The sequence below is a fragment of the Euleptes europaea genome, chromosome 7 (assembly GCF_029931775.1).
Source record: "Euleptes europaea isolate rEulEur1 chromosome 7, rEulEur1.hap1, whole genome shotgun sequence".
Lineage (NCBI taxonomy): Eukaryota > Metazoa > Chordata > Lepidosauria > Squamata > Sphaerodactylidae > Euleptes > Euleptes europaea.
Window position 1 is genome coordinate 38,859,388 of NC_079318.1, and position 19,230 is coordinate 38,878,617.

Genomic DNA, 19,230 nt, shown 5'->3' on the forward strand with positions numbered 1-19,230 from the left:
TACTGCCCACATGGTAGGACAACCATGCTCCCAATTGTGTGTGTTCATCTTTTATTTCCCAGAATCTCAATGGGGGAGCTCAAAACCCAATGAGGTTCTGGGGATGCCAATTGACCGAAGATTGATGACATGTCAGACTTTACTGACCAAAAGAGGTTGCATCTGGCTTGCATCAGAAAAACACCAAGGTGAGAAAAATGCCTGCAGTGCACTTTGTCACCTGGAGTTCTCTGAGACAGGATGAGAATTAACTGCAGGGCCGTTTGTTACCTTGGTAACAAATGGCTTTCAGGTCAGGGCGAATGGGGAAACCATCCTTCCTAAAGCTTTGCAAATGTGGGTTACCTCTGCAATCATTACAGATGCAAATGGGGCCTGCATTTCTGGGATGCCTGCAGTTTAATATTACCCTACTGCAACAGCCCAGGTCAGAAGGTCTGAACCAAAGAATTTCGCAACAAGGAACTGTGGGGTTCACAACTCCCTGACAGAAGGAATTGTGGGGTTCACAATTTCTTGACAGCTAGGAGTATGAGCAAGTTACTTGCAAAATTGTTTCAGGCTCGCATTACACAATAATGATAATAAATTCTATTTGTATCCTGCTCTCTCCCAGTGAACCGGGCCCAGGGCGGCTAACATCATGTAAAAACATCATAATTACAATTCCATAAAACAAATACAATCCAGTGTGACCAATTTAAAATACAAGTCAATACAATAAACCCAATCCCACCCCGATGGCACCAAAAATCTAGGGAGAAGTTTAGGGAGTGTTCATGCCTCCGTACCCCATAGTTGATGTCTTATAATCCTGGGGGAGGGGGGATGGAGATGGAGAAAGTTTAAGGCGAAAACATTTTAAGGGAAGTTTAAGGACAAGGCCCAGGAAAGGAAAGGGAGAAGGAAGGAATAAGGGGAAGAGAGGCCTGCTCTGCATATCTTCCCGTCACTGCCCTCAACTATAAGCCTGGCGGAACATCTCTGTCTTACAGGTCCTGTGGAGTTAAGTCCTGCTGGGCCCAGGTCTCATTTACAAAGAGTTCCACCAAGGCTCGGTCCAGGACCAAAAAAGCCCTTGCTCTGGTTGAGGACAGCCAAACAATTTTTGGGCCAGGGATCACCTGACATGAGTCAAGCCAGGTTTCCGTAACCTAACTCGCAGTCAGACATTCAAGAGGGGGTCTCGCCTTAAAAGCAATTGGGAGGGGGCCATTTTGCTCTTATTGGGGTAGTGACATGAGAAGCATAAGGTACTCTAGTATCTTCACTTGTATTGAATCAGCTCATCGAAACAAGGGGTGGTGCTAGCAGCTGTCTCAGTCAATCATGCAGTTTTAATACTTTTTTTTTGGCTGTCAAGTCACAGCTGACTTATGGAGACCCCCGCAGGGTTTTCAAGGCAAGAAACATTCAGGGGTGGTTTGCCATTGCCTGTCTCCGCATCATGCCCCTGGTATTCCTTGGAGGTCTCCCATCCAAATATTTGCCAGGTTTGAGGCTGAGAGTGTGTAACTGGGCCAAGGTCACCCAGCAAGTTTCTATGGCAGAATGGGGATTCAAACCTGGGTTTCCCAGATTTTAGTCCAATACTTTAACCACTACAGCACACTGGCTCACTATTTTAATACATATTTTCCGTTTGAAAACTCATAAGTAAAAACAGATGTCATTCTAAAAAATGGCTGTATCAAATTAACTTTTTTTGATAATTGTAAACTAAAAGCACATTAACAGTAGATTCATTATTTTTCTAGACTTGTTGGAGATGTTTTACTATGCACAGGTTTCCTGTCATACTGTGGCCCTTTTAATCAGATATTCAGAAATCTTTTGCTTAAAGATTTATGGGAGGCAGAGATGAGAGCCCGGAAGATCCCTTTTACTGAAAACTTGAACATAATTTCAATGTTGGTAGATCCACCTACGGTAGGTCTCATTTTCTGTTAATGTTTTGTAGCTCTATTTTTTATTCATGTTTGTTGTTAGCTTATGAAGAAGAAGAGTCGCTTTTTATATGACATTTTTTCTCTCCCTTAAGAGGTTGAGTGGTATCAACTTTTTCTAACCATTTGAACGATACCATCTCTTTATTCAAGCATTGGAACATAGTTTATATAAAGTCTTGCTAAAGTTGATTGCTGTTCTTGTGATGATAAGAGGACCCTGTGATAAGAGTGTTCTGTGAGAGTGTGCCTGGAGAGAAAATGTGTTAGGGAAAACTCACGAGACCTGAACCCTGAGCCAGCAAGCCTTTTAAGTTTCATTGTTGCAAGAGTTGCACAGCATTCACAAAAACTTGTTTGTTCCACACTTAGAAGCAGTAAATATTACAATTACTACTGATTGCTAGCTATAGTTATTTCTTATAGAAGAGCAGCATGCATGGTATGTTACAGAGTACAAGAAGACAAGACTGAGAACCACTGTTGCATAGTGATTAGAGTGTTAGACTAAGACTGAGGAGACTTGGGTTCAAGCTGTTAGCAAAGATGGGTGGCATATAAATCTTTTCATAAATAAATAAATCCCTGCTCTATTATGGGTCGGTCAAGGTAGAAACTACCATCGACCAGTCACTTTTTACCTACCTCACACAATTGCTGTGAGGTTCAGTGTGTAGCTCATTTATACCACTCTGAGCTCCTTGGAGGCAGGGGAATAAAATTGTAATAGAGAGACCCCTGCCTGAAGAGTTCTAGGGCAGCTGATAGGATTACACTGGAGTAAGATTATTGCAATGTGCTGTTCGTGGGGATTCCGTTGAAGATGGTTAGGAAGCTTTGGTTGGTACAGAACTGCGCAGCAAGATTGCTGAGTGACATTAAGTTCTCTGTAACTATCCTGCCACTTTCGAAAGAATTGCACAGACTAATAGTTTGTTTCTAGTCCCAATTCATTATTATCTTTAAAGCTCTACACAATTTGTCATGAGAGTACCTAAAATTACCTCATAAAAATCCATTCTCCCATTAATAGCATGGAATGATAGAATCCAACCCATAGTTACTACATAATTGTCATTTTATGAATTTCCAGAAATGTAAATTTTCCTTCCACTTTAAATAACATGAAATACATGTGTAATCTATTAATGTCACTAATATCTCTATAAGAGAAAACTGTTCAGTGTGTAGCTCGTAACATGTACAAATTTCTTGCTTATTCTTATTGGGCCTAAAATGTCCATTGTGCAAGGGGGAGCAATGTTTGCTGATCCTTTCCTTCTTTGGCAGACCCTGAACTCCTCCCATGCTATTCCTGGGTGTATCCTGTCCCTCAAGAGCAGCACTGGAGGGGGGGGTTGTGGGGATGCAGTGGGTGGAGTAAGTGAAGGAAATCACACTTCCTTGAGTCCATCCCGGACTTAAGAATGATTCTCACAGGGAACCCTGTGGGTGATATTAAGCAATTGTATATATGCATGCAAGACTACATGTACATTAATGTAAACTGAGATGCCTAGAACACAGAGAAAGTGTTTCCATGATCACAGGAGTAATTTTTCTAACTGCTGCTATCATGGAAATGGCTATGGCTGTCTTCATACAATAAAACACTTCTGGCCTTGTAGCAGATAATTTTGCAGAGCATTACCATTTATGATTCAATATAAATTTAACCTTATGAAAAATAATTGAACACAGTAATTCTTAAATCCTTGTGTACATAAAAGAGCCCCAAACTCTATGGCATTTTAAAGATGAACGATATCATTTAGCATAATATTTAGTATTGCTGTAGCTTGATATTATGTTTAGGGTGGTTGTTTTTACAGCAAGGAAGAAACTATAATCAAATACATTTTCAGCCGTACACCAAGATTAAGTCAATAAGTGGCAATGCTTTAGTAATATTTTATTCAGTTGCAAAGAGTCCACCTGACACATCACAATTTAATTTTGAAACTCCCCAGTCTTCAAAAGTGGCCTGTTGTAAGGTGCAGAGCACCATAATAAAACTCCCACTCCTTGTGCAAAGAATGCAGGTCAAGTTACCATAGTCTATGAGAATGGGACCCGTGTTTAAGTACTGGGGGGTGGGGGAGAAAGGAAAATGAGGGATAGAAGCCAATGTGTTCGTTTTTATAGCTCTACATAGAGGGAGAGTCAATGGGTGCATAGATTTTGATATACATAGTTATGCGTATATGTACATGAGTTCATGAGAAATATGAATATGAGTAAAGACAACGAGTGGGCTATGGATCTCTGCAGTGGTTTTACAATGGTGGCTTTTCTGGTTTGAGGAAATGGTAGCTAATCAATCAACTTTCCAGAACTGAGATATCCAGGTGTTGACCGTGCAGGGCACTATTGCTTTAAGCATAATCTAGGATAACATTTTCACACTCAAAGTTGTTGTTGTTGACTAAAGATCTTAAAAAGCAGGTTTATCTGTTCTAAAAGATAACGGTCCCTTGTGCAAGCACCGGGTCATTCTTGACCCATGGGGTGACGTCACATCCTGACATTTCCAAGGCAGACTTTGCGGGGTGGTTTGCCAGTGCCTTCCCCAGTCATCTTCCCTTTACCCCCAGCAAGCTGGGTACTCATTTTACCGACCTCTGAAGGATGGAAGGCTGAGTCAACCTTGAGCTGGCTACCTGAAACCGACTTCTATCAGGATCGAACTCAGGTCGTGAGCAGAGCTTTTGACTGTAGTACTGCAGCTTACCACTCTGCGCCACGGGGCTCTATCTTACTTTTATGTTGTGATCATACTTATGTTGTTTCACTGCATATTACTGTCATTGTATTCATTACATCTTTAAATATTTACCTGGAAAACAGATATTCAGTAATAGTTACTCGGTTGTGACTTCTTTTCAATGTCCAGATTAGTGAGTGGAACCTACAAGGGCTTCCAGGAGATGAACTCTCAGTTCAAAATGGCATTATTGTCACTAAGGCAACAAGATACCCTCTGCTCATTGATCCACAGACTCAAGGGAAAACGTGGATTAAACAGAAAGAAAAGGACAATGAACTACAAGTAAGTATTCCAAGTTTTAAAGGAAAAATGTATGTTTCTGCTACCTGTGAATACTTTACACGTTTATATTGTTGCAATACTTACAGTCAATTATTTTGGGACTGAAGGTCTTAATGGGTACCTGCTCCCAAAGAAGCCTGTGTCCTGAAATCTTGCTGATCAGTGAGTGTCCAGGGCACCCTTTGATTTCTCCTGATAGCTTCACTTCCATATGTGTGTTTGATGTCTCACCAGACAATTCCTGTGTCACACCATTCAGATAAGCAAAGCCGTTGTATTCAGACCCTTCCCAGATAAGTGTCTGTTCTCGTTTTCTGTTTCTACATTACATCTGAAGGGCTTATGGTACATACCACATTTATTTTTCATTTAAGATATTCCTAGTCCATTTTATCATATTCATTAATTTCCCTACAAAAATTAATTTCCCAACACAAGTAACTAAAATAAATTAATTTCCCTACAAAAATTAATTTCCTTACACAGGTGACTAAAATAAAATGTCAAGACCATAATTTTTCCAAATGAATTCGTCACAACACTGCTATTAAAAAGTGTCCAAGTGTCACATGTTGTTTTGAGAACCAGAACTCAAGAGACAGCAGCTTTTTGGAGCAAGGGTAAATATAGCAATAGCCCTTGAAGAGCTCCTATTTGTTTAACTGCACCGTGCATTGTACTTTGATAAATTCTTCAACCTCTAACAGTTTGAGGTTCAGTTCTTTTTTTGCTTCTTTGGAGATGTCTCTATTGTCTCAAGAATAGCAGGTTCTCCTATGCTTTATGTTTAATTGCTTTACACATCAAAATTGATCCCCAAAACTCCATAGTTGGTCAGTAGAGGTCTGATTTTGTGACATATGAAAATATCCATGTGATTTGATTTCAGATCAGAAATGAAATTTTACTTACACATTTTCATGTAGGTCTATCCACTGGGAATCAGTATGAGTAAATATATAGAGTCATTTGGGTTGTTCTAGACTTGCGAGTCCTGGATTTGAGCCCTTGTTTCAAATAGCCATGGGCTCACAGGGTGTCCTTGAATAAATAATTTCAACCTCATTCCACCTTCCTTAGAATAATGACCTCCCTCCCAGAGTTATTAGGAGGCTAAACATGAAAAGAGCTGCACACAAACAGCCCATTCCTGAGGGAAGGGCTGCACTGATGGGCTGGAGGCACATAGTCGCGCTGTCTCCAAAGGTGGATTTGTCCCCCCATGAAGCCAAACCTTTGCCCTTACCTGTAAAACCTGTGGAACCCGCTACATTGGGTTGTACAGGGATACGCCACCTAAAAAGGTGGCATATCTCCAGGTAAGGGCAAAGGGGGCATTCCTGGCCCGAAAGGGCTTAGGAGGCCACCTAAAGGTTGCTCCTCCCCTGGCCTGGCACGGGAACACTCCGGGAACGCCCCTGGGAAGACGGTGCATGGAAGTATGCTGTCAGGACGCTGGCGCGAGGCTGTGCCGACCTCACTCGGCTGTGCTACCACAGCAGTGCTGAGAGGCTGGCATCCACGCCCCAACCCTGGCTTCTGTGCCGGTCGCACCAGTGGAAGTGGCCAGGATGCCGGCGCAAGTGCTGTGGATGGAAGCACGGGCCCTTCCTGGCCTCCTAAGGAGTTTTGGCCACTCAGCTCAGGAATGGGCTGTAAGAGTGTTTTAGAAATAAATAACACCAAGCAGAAGTATCTTTTTTCTTCTAAGGAAAGGGTCCGTTTCTTTTTCTAAGGTGACAACACTGAATCATAAATATTTCCGCGCACAGTTAGAGGACAGCCTTTCACTTGGAAGACCTCTTTTGATTGAGGATATAAGTGAAGAATTAGATCCTGCCCTTGATAATATATTAGAGAAGAACTTCATTAAATCAGGAAGCTCTTTCAAGGTTAGTTACCTTACAAAAGTAAATTTTACTTATTGTTTAAATGTGTGATCAGTGGTTGCCCATCTCAGTTGGTAAACGATAGAAATTCTGTGTGTCCAGGTGAGCACCTCTTCACCACCTGGCCACATTTTTTTCTACTTCACAGCCTCAGGCCTGCCCAACCTGACTTCACCCAGCAAGAGATGGGATGGGTTTGCCTGGACTTCTGGCCATCCTTTTCAGCCCTAATAGTTGCTCAAGCAGGGAGTTCCTAGAAATGCCAAAATAGATTCCCTTACTTCTATCAAGGACATCTAAATGAAATTCTGTGTTACCAATAAAGTTGTTTGAGCTGCATAGTCGGTGGCTGCATTAAGGGCATTCGACCATCTTTGCTGGAAAACAAGAATAAAACTGTGCTTAAGCATACCCACTAACTCTCGCAGTATTGTAGGGAACTACCAGTTCCCTGAACAGATTTTGTATGTACCAAATTATAACTCCAGTGAGCTGCTTCCTCATACCAGCAGTTCCCTCCTCTATCCTATATCCCAGCTGATGGCCATTAGAACAGTTCAACCTGTCCAATTCATGTCCTGCCTCCCTGATTTACCTTACGACTTGGAGCAGTCCCAGACATTCCTTTGCAATAGTTGAGAGGAACTGGGAAGAGTTCACCTTCTTTCTTTTTTAATTTTGCTCTTTCCCCCTTCCTGCATGGCAATTTTGGCTGGATTATTATGTGCCTGCACTACAACCACCCAGAAAGGCTAGATAGCTTGGGGACTGGCAAAGGCTGTAGGGGAGCGTAGAGGAAGAAATCTGTGAGTTGCATTACAATTACATTAAGAATTATTTGCTGTACCTAGTAGATTAGGTGCATAAATTTAATTGTGCATAAATAATGGGGATATTAAATGTACCTCGAGTTATTTCAAGTGAATAATTATCTGTCTCACTAATTAATAGTCTGAGCAACAGTACTGATTACAATGCACTAAAATGTTGTTTGAATTGTTTTCTAGGTGAAAGTTGGGGACAAGGAAGTAGATGTCATGAATACATTTAAACTTTATATTACTACGAAACTGCCCAATCCTGCCTTCACACCTGAGATCAATGCCAAAACATCAGTCATTGATTTTACTGTTACAATGAAAGGCCTTGAAAATCAGTTATTGAAGAGAGTAATTCTTACAGAGAAACAGGTAAGGTCACAAGTGGTAATAAACTTCTACTGACAACATAATGAAACCATAATGCTTCATGGAAGCCTCAACATTGATTCTGAAGTAGTGGTCTGGATTCCATCAAGAGCAGGCCATGGTAGTTTGAGATGGTGTGTAGGGACAGCTTCTGTATATATCTTAGGAAGAGGAATTACAAATGGGCCAAGATTTTATTACTTCTATATCAGGGATAAGATTGCTTCATAATTATCCAGGCATGAAAAAATTCTATCAGTGAATGAAAGGCCTCAATCTTGCCTAAGTCACTAGTCCCCTTGATTTGATTGGGAGAAAAAAGAAGTCTAGGTGTTGCATTGTACCCTAAGTATTTTATAGTATGAAAAAAAAATGTAAGGGACAAACAAACCATTTCCTAATTGTTAGGGGATGGATCCAAAGGTGTCCTTCCTTTGTCAAATGAAACTTCATTCACAGACTCCTTCCATGAATGAAATATTCCTCCATGAACAGAAGGGTATCTTAGAATCCAACCCCATGCTTTTATTACCTTTTATGAATGAAAGAAAAAATTGGTGGAAGAAGTCATTTGTTAGGGAGAAGCTGTAGGTGCAATAGAGATCTTTAACCCTCCTCCTTCCATTTCTTTTCTTCTGCAATCCATCAAGCTCAATGTTATCTACTTGACTGGCAGCTCTGCAGGGTTTCAGGTGGGAGTCTGTCACATTACTTACTGTGTGTAAAGTGCCATCAAGTTGCAGCCAACCTGTGGTGACCCCAGCAAGGGCTTTCATGGCAAGTGAGAAGCAAAGGTGGTTTGTCATTGCCTTTCTCTGCAGAGTCTTCCTTGGTGGTCTCCCGTCCAAGTACCAACCCTGCTTAGCTTCCAAGGTCTGACAAGATAGGGCTATACTATGCCCCCTCTCCTCCCACCTGATCCTTAACTGGTGATGCCAGAGATTGAACCTGGGGTCTTCTGCATACAGTGTTCTACCTATGAGCCACAGCCCCTTCACAAATGAGTTGCACTGATAGAGACTAAAGACTCTAGAAGAGATACTTTTGAAGGTGTCAGCAACATGTTTGAAAGTTGGGCTGTGAGTTGAACATTGCACAAATCTCCCTTGTTCAGTGTAAAAGATAGAACATTCTCTATAAATTACTGTTATAAATAAATAAATTAAAAAAACATAAAGCACAGAAGTGGATTGCAATGTGAGTAATTTCATTGGCATAAGATAACAGTAAAAATATTTTCATGGTCCATCTCTATATTAAATGTGTTAAATATAGGAACTGGAAGCAGAGAGAGTAAAACTCATGGAAGATGTAACTTACAATAAACGGAAGATGAAAGAACTGGAAGACAACCTCCTTTATAAATTAACTGCAACTAAGGGTAATATATTCATTTTATTTATTTACTTAATTATGAAGACTGTGCCCTCAGTCATAAAATCATGGATATGAAATATAAACATAAATTTACTCCAACAAGAAAATCTTATCTCTGGTTTACTGCCCAGTGCAGTTGTTTAAGGTATTTTGGCACCTGTTGACTCCAGAGACTGAGTCTTTGAAACCCCAGGAACAGATGACTAGTTGTGATGCTTTTGAAAAAGTGTGTGTGTGTGTGTGTGTGTGTGTTTTGGTAGATAAAATCTCTTGTATACATTCTGATTTGGACACTGGTTGTAATATAAATGCAAAACTAGAAATTCCTATATACCGCCAGGTCCATTTATGAATCATTTTGATCCGGTTACTTTAAGGGATGCTGAAAGAATCCTGGGATCTGTGAAGGCTGCTGCCTGTACTGTGGATTCTTGTCCTGGTTACTGACATCATGTAAGAATCACATCAGTGAGTCTCTATTGTGAATTATAAATCAATCATTGATTCAGACACCTTTCCTGACTGGTGAAATTCTTAAAATTACTAAAGATAGACAAGAAGCAAAAGCAAAAAGTGACAAATACAATCAGAAGTCTAAATGCAGTGTTCCAGTGACTCACAGGTAGAGACAAGGAGAACAATTATAATAAGTGTAAAGATATAGAGAACAACAAAAAAATGAAGCACAAGAGATGTGCTCCACAAGATCCAAGAAATCAAAGTGAAATTTAAGGGACCATTAGCCATGCTGAAAGATCAACATGGAAATACATTAACTGAACAGGAGAAAATAAAGAAAAGATAGGAACAAAACACTGAAGAACTATACAGAAAAGATGAAAGGTCAGCAGAGCCCTTCAAAGAAGAATCTTTTGAAGAAGACCCTGCAATTTTAAAAAAATGAAGTGAAAGCTGTACTCAAAGCAATTGGGAGAAATCAATCACCAGGAGTTGTTGGGATATCAATAGAGTTATTTCAAGCCATCAAAATCATAAAAAGAATATGTCAACAAATATAGAAAACAAAAACAAAAATATCCCACAGACTGGAAACAATCCCTCAACATTCCAGTTCCAAAAAAAGATGTCAAAGACTGCAGATAGTTACTATATATGGAATGAGAAATGCCATATATTCAAGCTGGATTCAGAAATTGAAGAGGCACTAGAGGTTATATTGCTAATTTACATTGGTTACATTGGAGCATACAAGAGAATTTGAGAGAAAACCAACTTGTGCTTCATTGATGGCAGCAAAGCTTTTGATTGTGTGGATCATGAAAAGCTCTGGATGGTTTTAAAATAAATGTGTGTGCGACAACATCTGATTATTTTGAAGTATAACCTGTACTCTGGACAAGAGGCTACTGTTAGAACAGAATATGGAGAAACAGAATGGTTTCCAATTAGCAAAGGTGTCAAACCAGGATGAATTTTCTCTCCTTATCTCTTCAATCTATATGCAGAAAGTATCATAAGGAAAGCTGGATTTGATTTAGATGAAAGTGGAGTGAAATTTGGGAGAAGGAACATTAACAATGTGAACTATGCAGATGATCCCACATTACTGGCAGAAAATAGGGAAGACATGAAACGACAACTGTTGAATGTTTAAGCAGAAAATGCCAAAGCAAGACTACAGCCGAACATCAAGAAAACAAAAGTAATTTCTGCTGAGGGATTATGCAGCTTTAAGGTTGATGATGAAGAAATCAAAATTGTTAATGATTTTCTATTCCTTGACTCAATCCTCAACCAAAAGGGAGACTGCTACTATGAAATCAGAAGGAGACTGAGACTGAGAAGGGCAGCCATGAAGGATCTAAAAAAGATCCTTACATGTAAGGATGTGTCATTGGTGACCAAGATAATTCATACTATGGTGTTTTCCATTACTATGTATGGGCATGAAAGTTGAACAGTGAAGAAAGCTGTCAGAAAGAAAGTTGATTCATTTGAAATGTGGAGTTGGATGAGAGTTTTGTGGATGCCATGGACCACCAAAAAGACAAATAAGTGAGTTCTAGGTCAACTCAAGCCTGAACTCTCCCTAGAAGCCAAAATGACTAAACTGAGGCTATTGTACTTTGGTCACATTATGAGAAGTCAAGAGTCACTGGAAAAGACAATAATGCTAGGAAAAGAAGGCAGCAGGAAAAGAGGAAGATTCAACATGAGATGGATTGGCTCAATAAAGGAAGCCACAGCTTAGAGTTTGCAAGACCTGAGCAAGGCTGTTAATGATGTGACATTTTGGAGGTCATAAATTCATAGGGTCACCATAAGTCAGAAGTGACTTGACAACACATAATGCACACAGTCCTACTGCTTTGTTTATTAGAGGGCCTTGCTATCTGATTTAACTATTTTTAAAAAATTATCATCTGCCTTGAGTCTCAGTGTGAAAGGCTAACTTGTGCATAACCCTTGTGTGCCTGCTGTTGGTTTGTGCCTCGTTGCAGACCTCAGTGTGTTTGACTTTCTGGAGTGTGACCTGGCTTGTGCTCTTTGGATTTGTCCTTCTGGTTTGATGCTTGGACTTCTGGATTCTTGTGTTTTGACCCTGGACTATGCCTGTTACCTCTTGCCCCCAGTGCTTGCCAGAACCAGGACACTACCACCATATATGTTCTTTGTGAGCACCTATTTTATTTACGTAATTTATAGTTGCTTCCATACTAGGTCACCCTTTTCTGGTTGCTTTTATCAGGAAAACCCTGATCAGGAACAGGTGCAACTCTTCAACCTGCTGAGTCAGCCAAGGTCAGGTGCACTTCATGGATGGCTGAGCAGCCTACATGGCTGACAGCCCTGATCCTGTGGTGACTCAAGCTCACAGGCAGAGGTTTACCAGTGCTGGGTTGCCAACCATGCACTATGGTGCTGCTGCTGTGCTTCCCTCTGAGCCCACCTTCTCTCACATTCTGAGGGCTCTGGTGGCACCGGGGGTGAGGCTGGCAGCTGCTGTTAGGAGACTGCAAGACTGAGAGTGTGGCATGCTGACTCCAGCCTGAGACTCTCCCTCTGTACCTGATGGAGTCTCTGCCTTGTCCAGTGGGTCTTCCTGTGGCATCCAAGGGCTGGGGTCGGCTTCCTCCATCTCTTCGTCATCTGAGGAGGCATTGGCAGGCAGACTCACAACAGGTAGCTTGTTCCTAGACTGAACCACTTTCAACTGCAGCCAACCATGGCTGCATGATCCTCTATAGGAAAAAAAAATCTCTGCACATAGAAAACTAGATATTGGGGAGAATTACTCTAGCCTTGTCCACACCCTTCACATGCAATCTGAAGTGGTGGACCACCTTGTATGCTATTTGTTATGACGATGTTTATACCCCTAGACAAATCTGTCAAACATGCTCAATATTTTCATGTATCCTTGCCTGTCCATATGAATGTGAAGTATTGCACACTTAAGACTGTGAACAGGTAACTATGGGGGGAGTGTTTGTTTGAAATAGTAGATGTCTCCTCCGGTTCTGATGAAATAGGCTGGTTTTAAAGTTCCTGGACACTAGAGCAACAGGCACGGTCTTTCTTCTTCATAAGCATTTGTGAACATGAACTGACAAACATAAGAAGCTTATCCCAAGTCAGACTATTAGTCTATCTAGCTCAGCAATATCTGGCAGTGGCTTCCCTCTACATTCTTCATTCTAATTCTTTGCTGGGCTGCTTTCTGCTGCTGCTGCAAGATACGTAACATTATGCAGAACAAACAATTAGCATATTGCTCAAAATCTAACGTTTCACTTTTTTATAACGTTAAGAACTGCTTCACTTTAATATGCTTGGTTATGTGGTATAAAGTAATTCCATTAAATAGCACTCGTCTGATAGAGAAAAAAAGGGTTTTTTTCATGCTTAGATCGGAATCAGTTCTAAAAATTTGTTATGAAACATTTATTTAGGCTCTTTGGTGGATGATGAGTCTTTGATTGGTGTTTTGCGAACGACCAAACAAACTGCTACAGAGGTATCAGAAAAGCTGGAGGTTGCAGGAGAGACAGAGAAAAAAATTAACACAGCACAAGAGGAATACCGTCCTGCTGCTACACGAGGAAGCATTCTTTATTTTCTTATCACAGAAATGAGCATGGTCAATACTATGTACCAAACTTCACTGGCTCAGTTCCTAAAACTGTTTGATCAGTCAATGGCAAGGTAAGAACACAATGGTACTGATGCTCTTCAAAGGTTCATTACCTCCTTTGTCTTTCCCCATTCCATCTAATATTAATATTAATCACTTTTCTTGCTTGCTTTTGTTTTCATGCTGTAGATCTGAAAAGTCCCCTATCCCACAGAAAAGAATCACAAATATTATAGAGTTTTTGACATATGAAACATTTGCATACTCTGTTAGAGGCTTGTATGAAAACCACAAATTTCTCTTTACACTGCTGCTGACATTAAAAATTGACCTTCAAAGGGGCCAAGTGAAGTCAAAGGAATTCCAATCACTCATTAAAGGTAATCATTTAATCTTGAATTCTTTGTACCCTATTGCAAAGGCTTGAGATGGGTTATACATTGTAAGCCATTATGTGGACAGCATGACATGTTTATTTCATGACAGCCCTGGGGACAGAGACCTGAGAAGTTGCCAAAAGCCATCTACTGAGCTTCATTAGATAAGGAGAGATTTGGCTTTGGGTCTCCTACATATGAATCACTCATTCTGTACTACTCACTGATATTATTAACGTACTTTATGAACATTAGTTTTAATAAAACATTATTCTAGACTTTATTTGAAACCTTATTAAAGCAGAAAACCTGTCCACACATAATTCTATTGAAATGAATGGGACTATTTTGTGTGTATACACAGAGGCTGCAGTATGAAATTGCAAGCGTACCATGAATTGGATCCACCAATTCATGTGCACAATGATCAGGGACCTTTTCTGCATTCCACTCACTCCCGAAAGTCCTTTCCAATATTACTGTTTTTTGATTGACTGCTGTTACATGCTTATTTGATAGGGTTTTTTTAAAAAAAAAAAATTACATGCAAGCCTTCTTGAGTGCTATATTAGTATAAAAATGACACAAATAAATACTATTTTAAAAAAAGTGTTCAACTGTACCATGGGATTTTAATAAGGAGTTATACTGTTTATAATTATTTAGAGTCTAAGCACTCCCCAGAAGTACATTTTCTATATAATTATGTTTGTAAAAAAAAAGGTTAACGGCAACAAGATAAGTCTAAAAGTTTTCCTTTCCTTGTGCAGTCTCCTTCTACATCTGCTACTATTCAGAATATCTGGGGACCCAAAGAGGCTCTGAGGAGACAAGCAACACTATCCAGCTCTCTTTTCTGTACTTGACAGCACCCAGAGCCAATCAGACACCCCTGTCATCCCAATATAAGTAGCCTTGTTAGTGTTTTCAGTCATCAGGTTTAAATGTTGAAGACCCCAAAATGGTTTCCACCAATAGGCAAAAACAGCTGAAATGTAAGAAAACAAATCCATAAAATACTATAGACAGCAGAAGGAAAAAGCAGACCAACAATGCAATTTGTAAGTCCTACTTTTCTAAGCCCATTGACCTAAGTGAACTTAAGTGGGTATAACTCTGCTGTCCTTTTGCACTTAGGATTGCACCATATGTTAAGCAGGAGCAGAATAATAGAATGACGAGAGCAGTAGAGAAATAAATTATCAGAATAAAAGTAGCATTTTAAAAAGCTACAGAGCTGTTGACAACAGCAATGTGGTTCCATTGCCATTAAGAAAGTGCCTGGGCAAATAAACAGGTGTTAACCTTGTACTGAAAGATGAATAGACTCAGCACCAATGGATGACAGGAAATATCCTCCATAACGGTAATGCCACAGCAGAGGAGTTTTCCTTAATGGTTTCCCAAATCATCTCAGAACACAAGGAGCAGGACAGAGATTCTGACAGCCTCTCCACAAAGTAGTATGTGTGTCATACTATTGTTCATGCAATGGTTATAATGTGGTTGGGGTGTGTTTTGAATGATTATTAGGAAGGCACTCAGCTTTTGACTTTGCTATTGGAAGTTTTAAGAAGGACATCCAGTATCTCTGATAGATTTCTCAGTTAATGCACCCACATTTGTTTTAGACTAAAAGCTTTATATGGGTTCAAAATATTAAAGAAGGCAATGCTGCTGATGGGCTATTGTGTATGACGCTATTAGAGTTACTCTTGGCTCTGGTTTTGTATTAGTCATAGAAAAAGATTCTTTAAAAGGAAGCTTTTCATAAAGGAAAATGTGTATGTGTCATACAGAAATGTAGAATTGCCCATAATACATTATCATCACAGATGTAAAGAGGATGAATTAATACAATAATCATGCATAATGCTATGAAACTAGGGCAATTAAAAGTTTGTAGCAGACATTATGAATTGAAGCCAGAAAACTGATTGTCTGCTATTGCAGTGGAGGATAATGGCAAGGATATAAGCATTCATCTTACAGGTAGTCAGCTATTTCCTATTAAGAATATGAAAATGCAATACAAAACGACAGTAGTTTCCATAGGCATTGATATTACCCTGAATTAGTTTTTAGTGAATTATTGAGTTATGATGATGATGGTACTTTACTGGTTAGGTATTTTGAAAAAATGTCCAAGCAGAACAAATTCCTGGTATGCTAAGTGGCCACTATTCCAGGGCTAATGCTGGTGCAGTGAAGTTGTGGGCCTATGGTCAATCAGTAACACAACAATAACAGAACAGTGGTTGTACAAACCAAAACTAGCTTACCAGCTAGCACAGACAGCACCCATGGGAATTCTGCTAATACTTCCCAGTCACAACACTACGCCCTCCTGGTATTCCTCCTCCCTAGGCATGGGAGGTAACAGTCAGTGCACAGTGAAGGCTGAATAAGTACGTCCAACCTAGTACACATCCTCCTTCTACCCACAACAGACAACCAGGCAGCTAGAAAAAGAACAAGCATTTTTTCAGGAAAGGTGGGTGGGGACCATGCACAAGGAAGAATAGAAGCTACAACAGTACTCATTTCCTTTGTTAATAGCAGCTTTCCATGGCCCCAGTTTGGATGAGGATGAGAGAGGGATTTTCAACCCTTTCCCCCCATTTAATCTTCCCAACCTGAAATGGCTTCACAGAGGAGTCCTGTGTATGTTACTGGTATTGTTGCCCCATGGGAGCAATTAGTAGCTCCTTGGAACTTTTGAGGTCAGGCAAATGGCATGGAGAGGAAACGGTTATCCCAGTGCAGTCCTGATCCTACTCAGGTCCTCATATGGCTACTGTTTACACAAACAAAATGTTTGGGGCCTTCGAACATGGAACTCCCAATGTCTGCTCCAGTTTGACCCTAAGAGTAAGTGAGCAGGGGTATATATCAGGCTCCTGAAAGTAGGATAGGAGTACCATGAAACTTCATGTTCAAGTAATATATGAAAACTTGATTAGTTTGCATAATTACGGGAAGAGACTGGATTTGTCCTAATTTCGTGGCTATTTTATGGTACAGTTTGTGCATGGCCTTGAGCACAGTTGATGCAGATAAGTGACCTGTTAACTATACCCTTTTGAGGACGCCATTGTTCACTGAGCCAAACCCATTTATTTTGGATCTCTGGTTGGTAATCTTTCCATTACTGTATCTAATTGCTAAGTGCTGGTCTCCATGCAGATAGCAAAAAAAAAAAAAAAACAACAACCTTGAACAACACAGTGTCTATGCTTGCACTACCATGGAAAAAATTAAGCTAGAATTGGGGACTATTGTGGGTTGCAATAGCAACAAATATGTGCACCAAGGCACCCTCCTCACAGTATGATGCAGGCCTAAGTGATAGTCGCTGGGACAAAGGGAAGATGGCGGTGATGGCAAGCAGAAGGCGGATGAGAGGGAACAATTACCTTGAGGAGGAAGAAGGTTATAGTGACTTAGGAAGAGAGAGAGGGTTTTTTTGAGACCCCGCTTGACACTTTCTAATTAAGTTAAGTACACTCTTTCCACATGGCTGCTGAATCTACTACAGTACAGTACAGTAGAGTAAAAAGTTCCATATAGCATGATCCTAACTGCATTTATTCAGATGCAAGTTGCACTGAGTTTAGTAGAACTTAACTCCCTATTGAGTGGACGTCTCTCTCAAAGAACTGCAGGACCCAAACACATATTTCTGCAAAGTGCTTCTAGCACAGGTTTGTCTCCACTTTCCAATACAGCCTGTATTTGCGTTGTGCCAGTTTTCGTTCTCTGTTATTTGGTGGGATTTCTTTGATAAACTAAAATTCAGACCTAGTAATATCAGGTTTAAATTGTATGGACATAATAATAATAATAATAACAGTAATAATGATTGTGATAGTGATAGTGATGATGATGATGATGGTGATCATTTTTGTCCAGGGGGTGCAGCATTGGATCTAAAAGCATGTCCACCAAAACCATTCCGGTGGATTCTTGATATGACATGGCTGAATCTAGTGGAACTGAGCAAACTGCCACAGTTTTCTGAAATCATGAACCAGGTATCGATATTGGCATAATTATTTATATTCCATATATTTTCACCATTGGATCCTGCTAGTTGGGATCGGGGTCCCCGAACTCTTTGGGCCTGCAAGCTCCTTTGGATTTCTGACATAGGGTGGTCAGTGCAAAGCCAACCATAAAAGGGTTGCCACAGGAGGAGGAGCTAACCACAACATTTCAGGGAGTAACTCTAATAGTAACTTTTCAAAATTTCATGCAGACGTTCTGCAAACAGGATGCTTTTAAAATGATGATATTGTTACCTTCACAGAGCAATCTTCAAGAGAGTGCCAATGCCCTTAGGAATTGGCATGACCCCTGTGCTGGCATTAGTGCCGCTTGCACTGGCAAAGTGGCACTAATGCCTATGCAGGGCCAGTTACACCAGCCCCGGGGAGCGGCAGGGCAGCATGAGGCAGAGGCGCTGGTGGAGCCTCGCAATCAGCGACTCTCCAGTGCAGGGCTTCCTGCCAGTGCCAAGGGGGTGTTCCCAGGGGTGGGGCTGACTTTAGTCAGCTCCCAAAGGCCTTTCGCCTCCGGAACACCCCCTTTTGTAGGTGCAAACTTGTACCTATATATTCATAGTGCAGCCCCCTGAAACCCTATGGAACAGCCGCTCCCCGGGGCTGGTGTAACTGGCCCTGCATAGACACTGTCCTTCAGTGTTACTTCTCTGAAGATGCCTGCCACAGCTGCTGGTGAAACATCAGGAAAGAAAATACCAAGACCATGGTCACACAGCCCGGATAACCTACAAGAACCAGTTTTACTGGGTTTTCTTAAAAATAGCCGCACCATCCCCAGACACTCCCTAACTATTCCCTCTTTAGGATTGCACTGGCAGTCACTCAGTGAAGTTCCTTGTATTGTGGCAAGAGCTGCTGCCACAGCGATTTTAAAAAAACCTGCACGGTCAATCAGAGGTCTCGCAGTCCAGAGCAACACCTGGCCCTGCCCACTTTCTAAAAACACTTGGAAGACACCAGGAATGGTGTCAGCAGGCAACAGGGAGCCCAGAGGCTCCACGTAGGGGACCCCTGGATTAGATAATATGTAGACAAGCCAGATGGAGTCATTATCTCAAATGTATATATTTCTGTGTCTTTTTTTAAAAAAAGTTTTATTTTTCAAACAAGTAAAACAAAACATACAAATATACACATCAAAATCTTACATTATACTGGAACTTACTTTATAACTTCTATTTTAATATAGCTTCTTTGAATTATGATATTTACATATCTGAAAAAACACTTCTATTTATTATTATT

General features: G+C 40.6%; 1 protein-coding gene across 1 annotated transcript in view; it reads left to right on the forward strand.

Moving 5' to 3' along the window:
* The window catches only part of DNAH8 (dynein axonemal heavy chain 8), a 158,727-nt gene that overhangs the window by 110,227 nt on the left and 29,270 nt on the right, over positions 1 to 19,230 (forward strand). The window contains exons 69-76 of the mRNA XM_056853358.1: positions 1,758 to 1,929; positions 4,840 to 4,995; positions 6,732 to 6,887; positions 7,892 to 8,074; positions 9,347 to 9,452; positions 13,363 to 13,615; positions 13,734 to 13,924; positions 17,834 to 17,955. Of these exons, the coding sequence (XP_056709336.1) occupies positions 1,758 to 1,929; positions 4,840 to 4,995; positions 6,732 to 6,887; positions 7,892 to 8,074; positions 9,347 to 9,452; positions 13,363 to 13,615; positions 13,734 to 13,924; positions 17,834 to 17,955 (1,339 nt within the window). The remainder of the gene's footprint in view (positions 1 to 1,757; positions 1,930 to 4,839; positions 4,996 to 6,731; positions 6,888 to 7,891; positions 8,075 to 9,346; positions 9,453 to 13,362; positions 13,616 to 13,733; positions 13,925 to 17,833; positions 17,956 to 19,230) is intronic.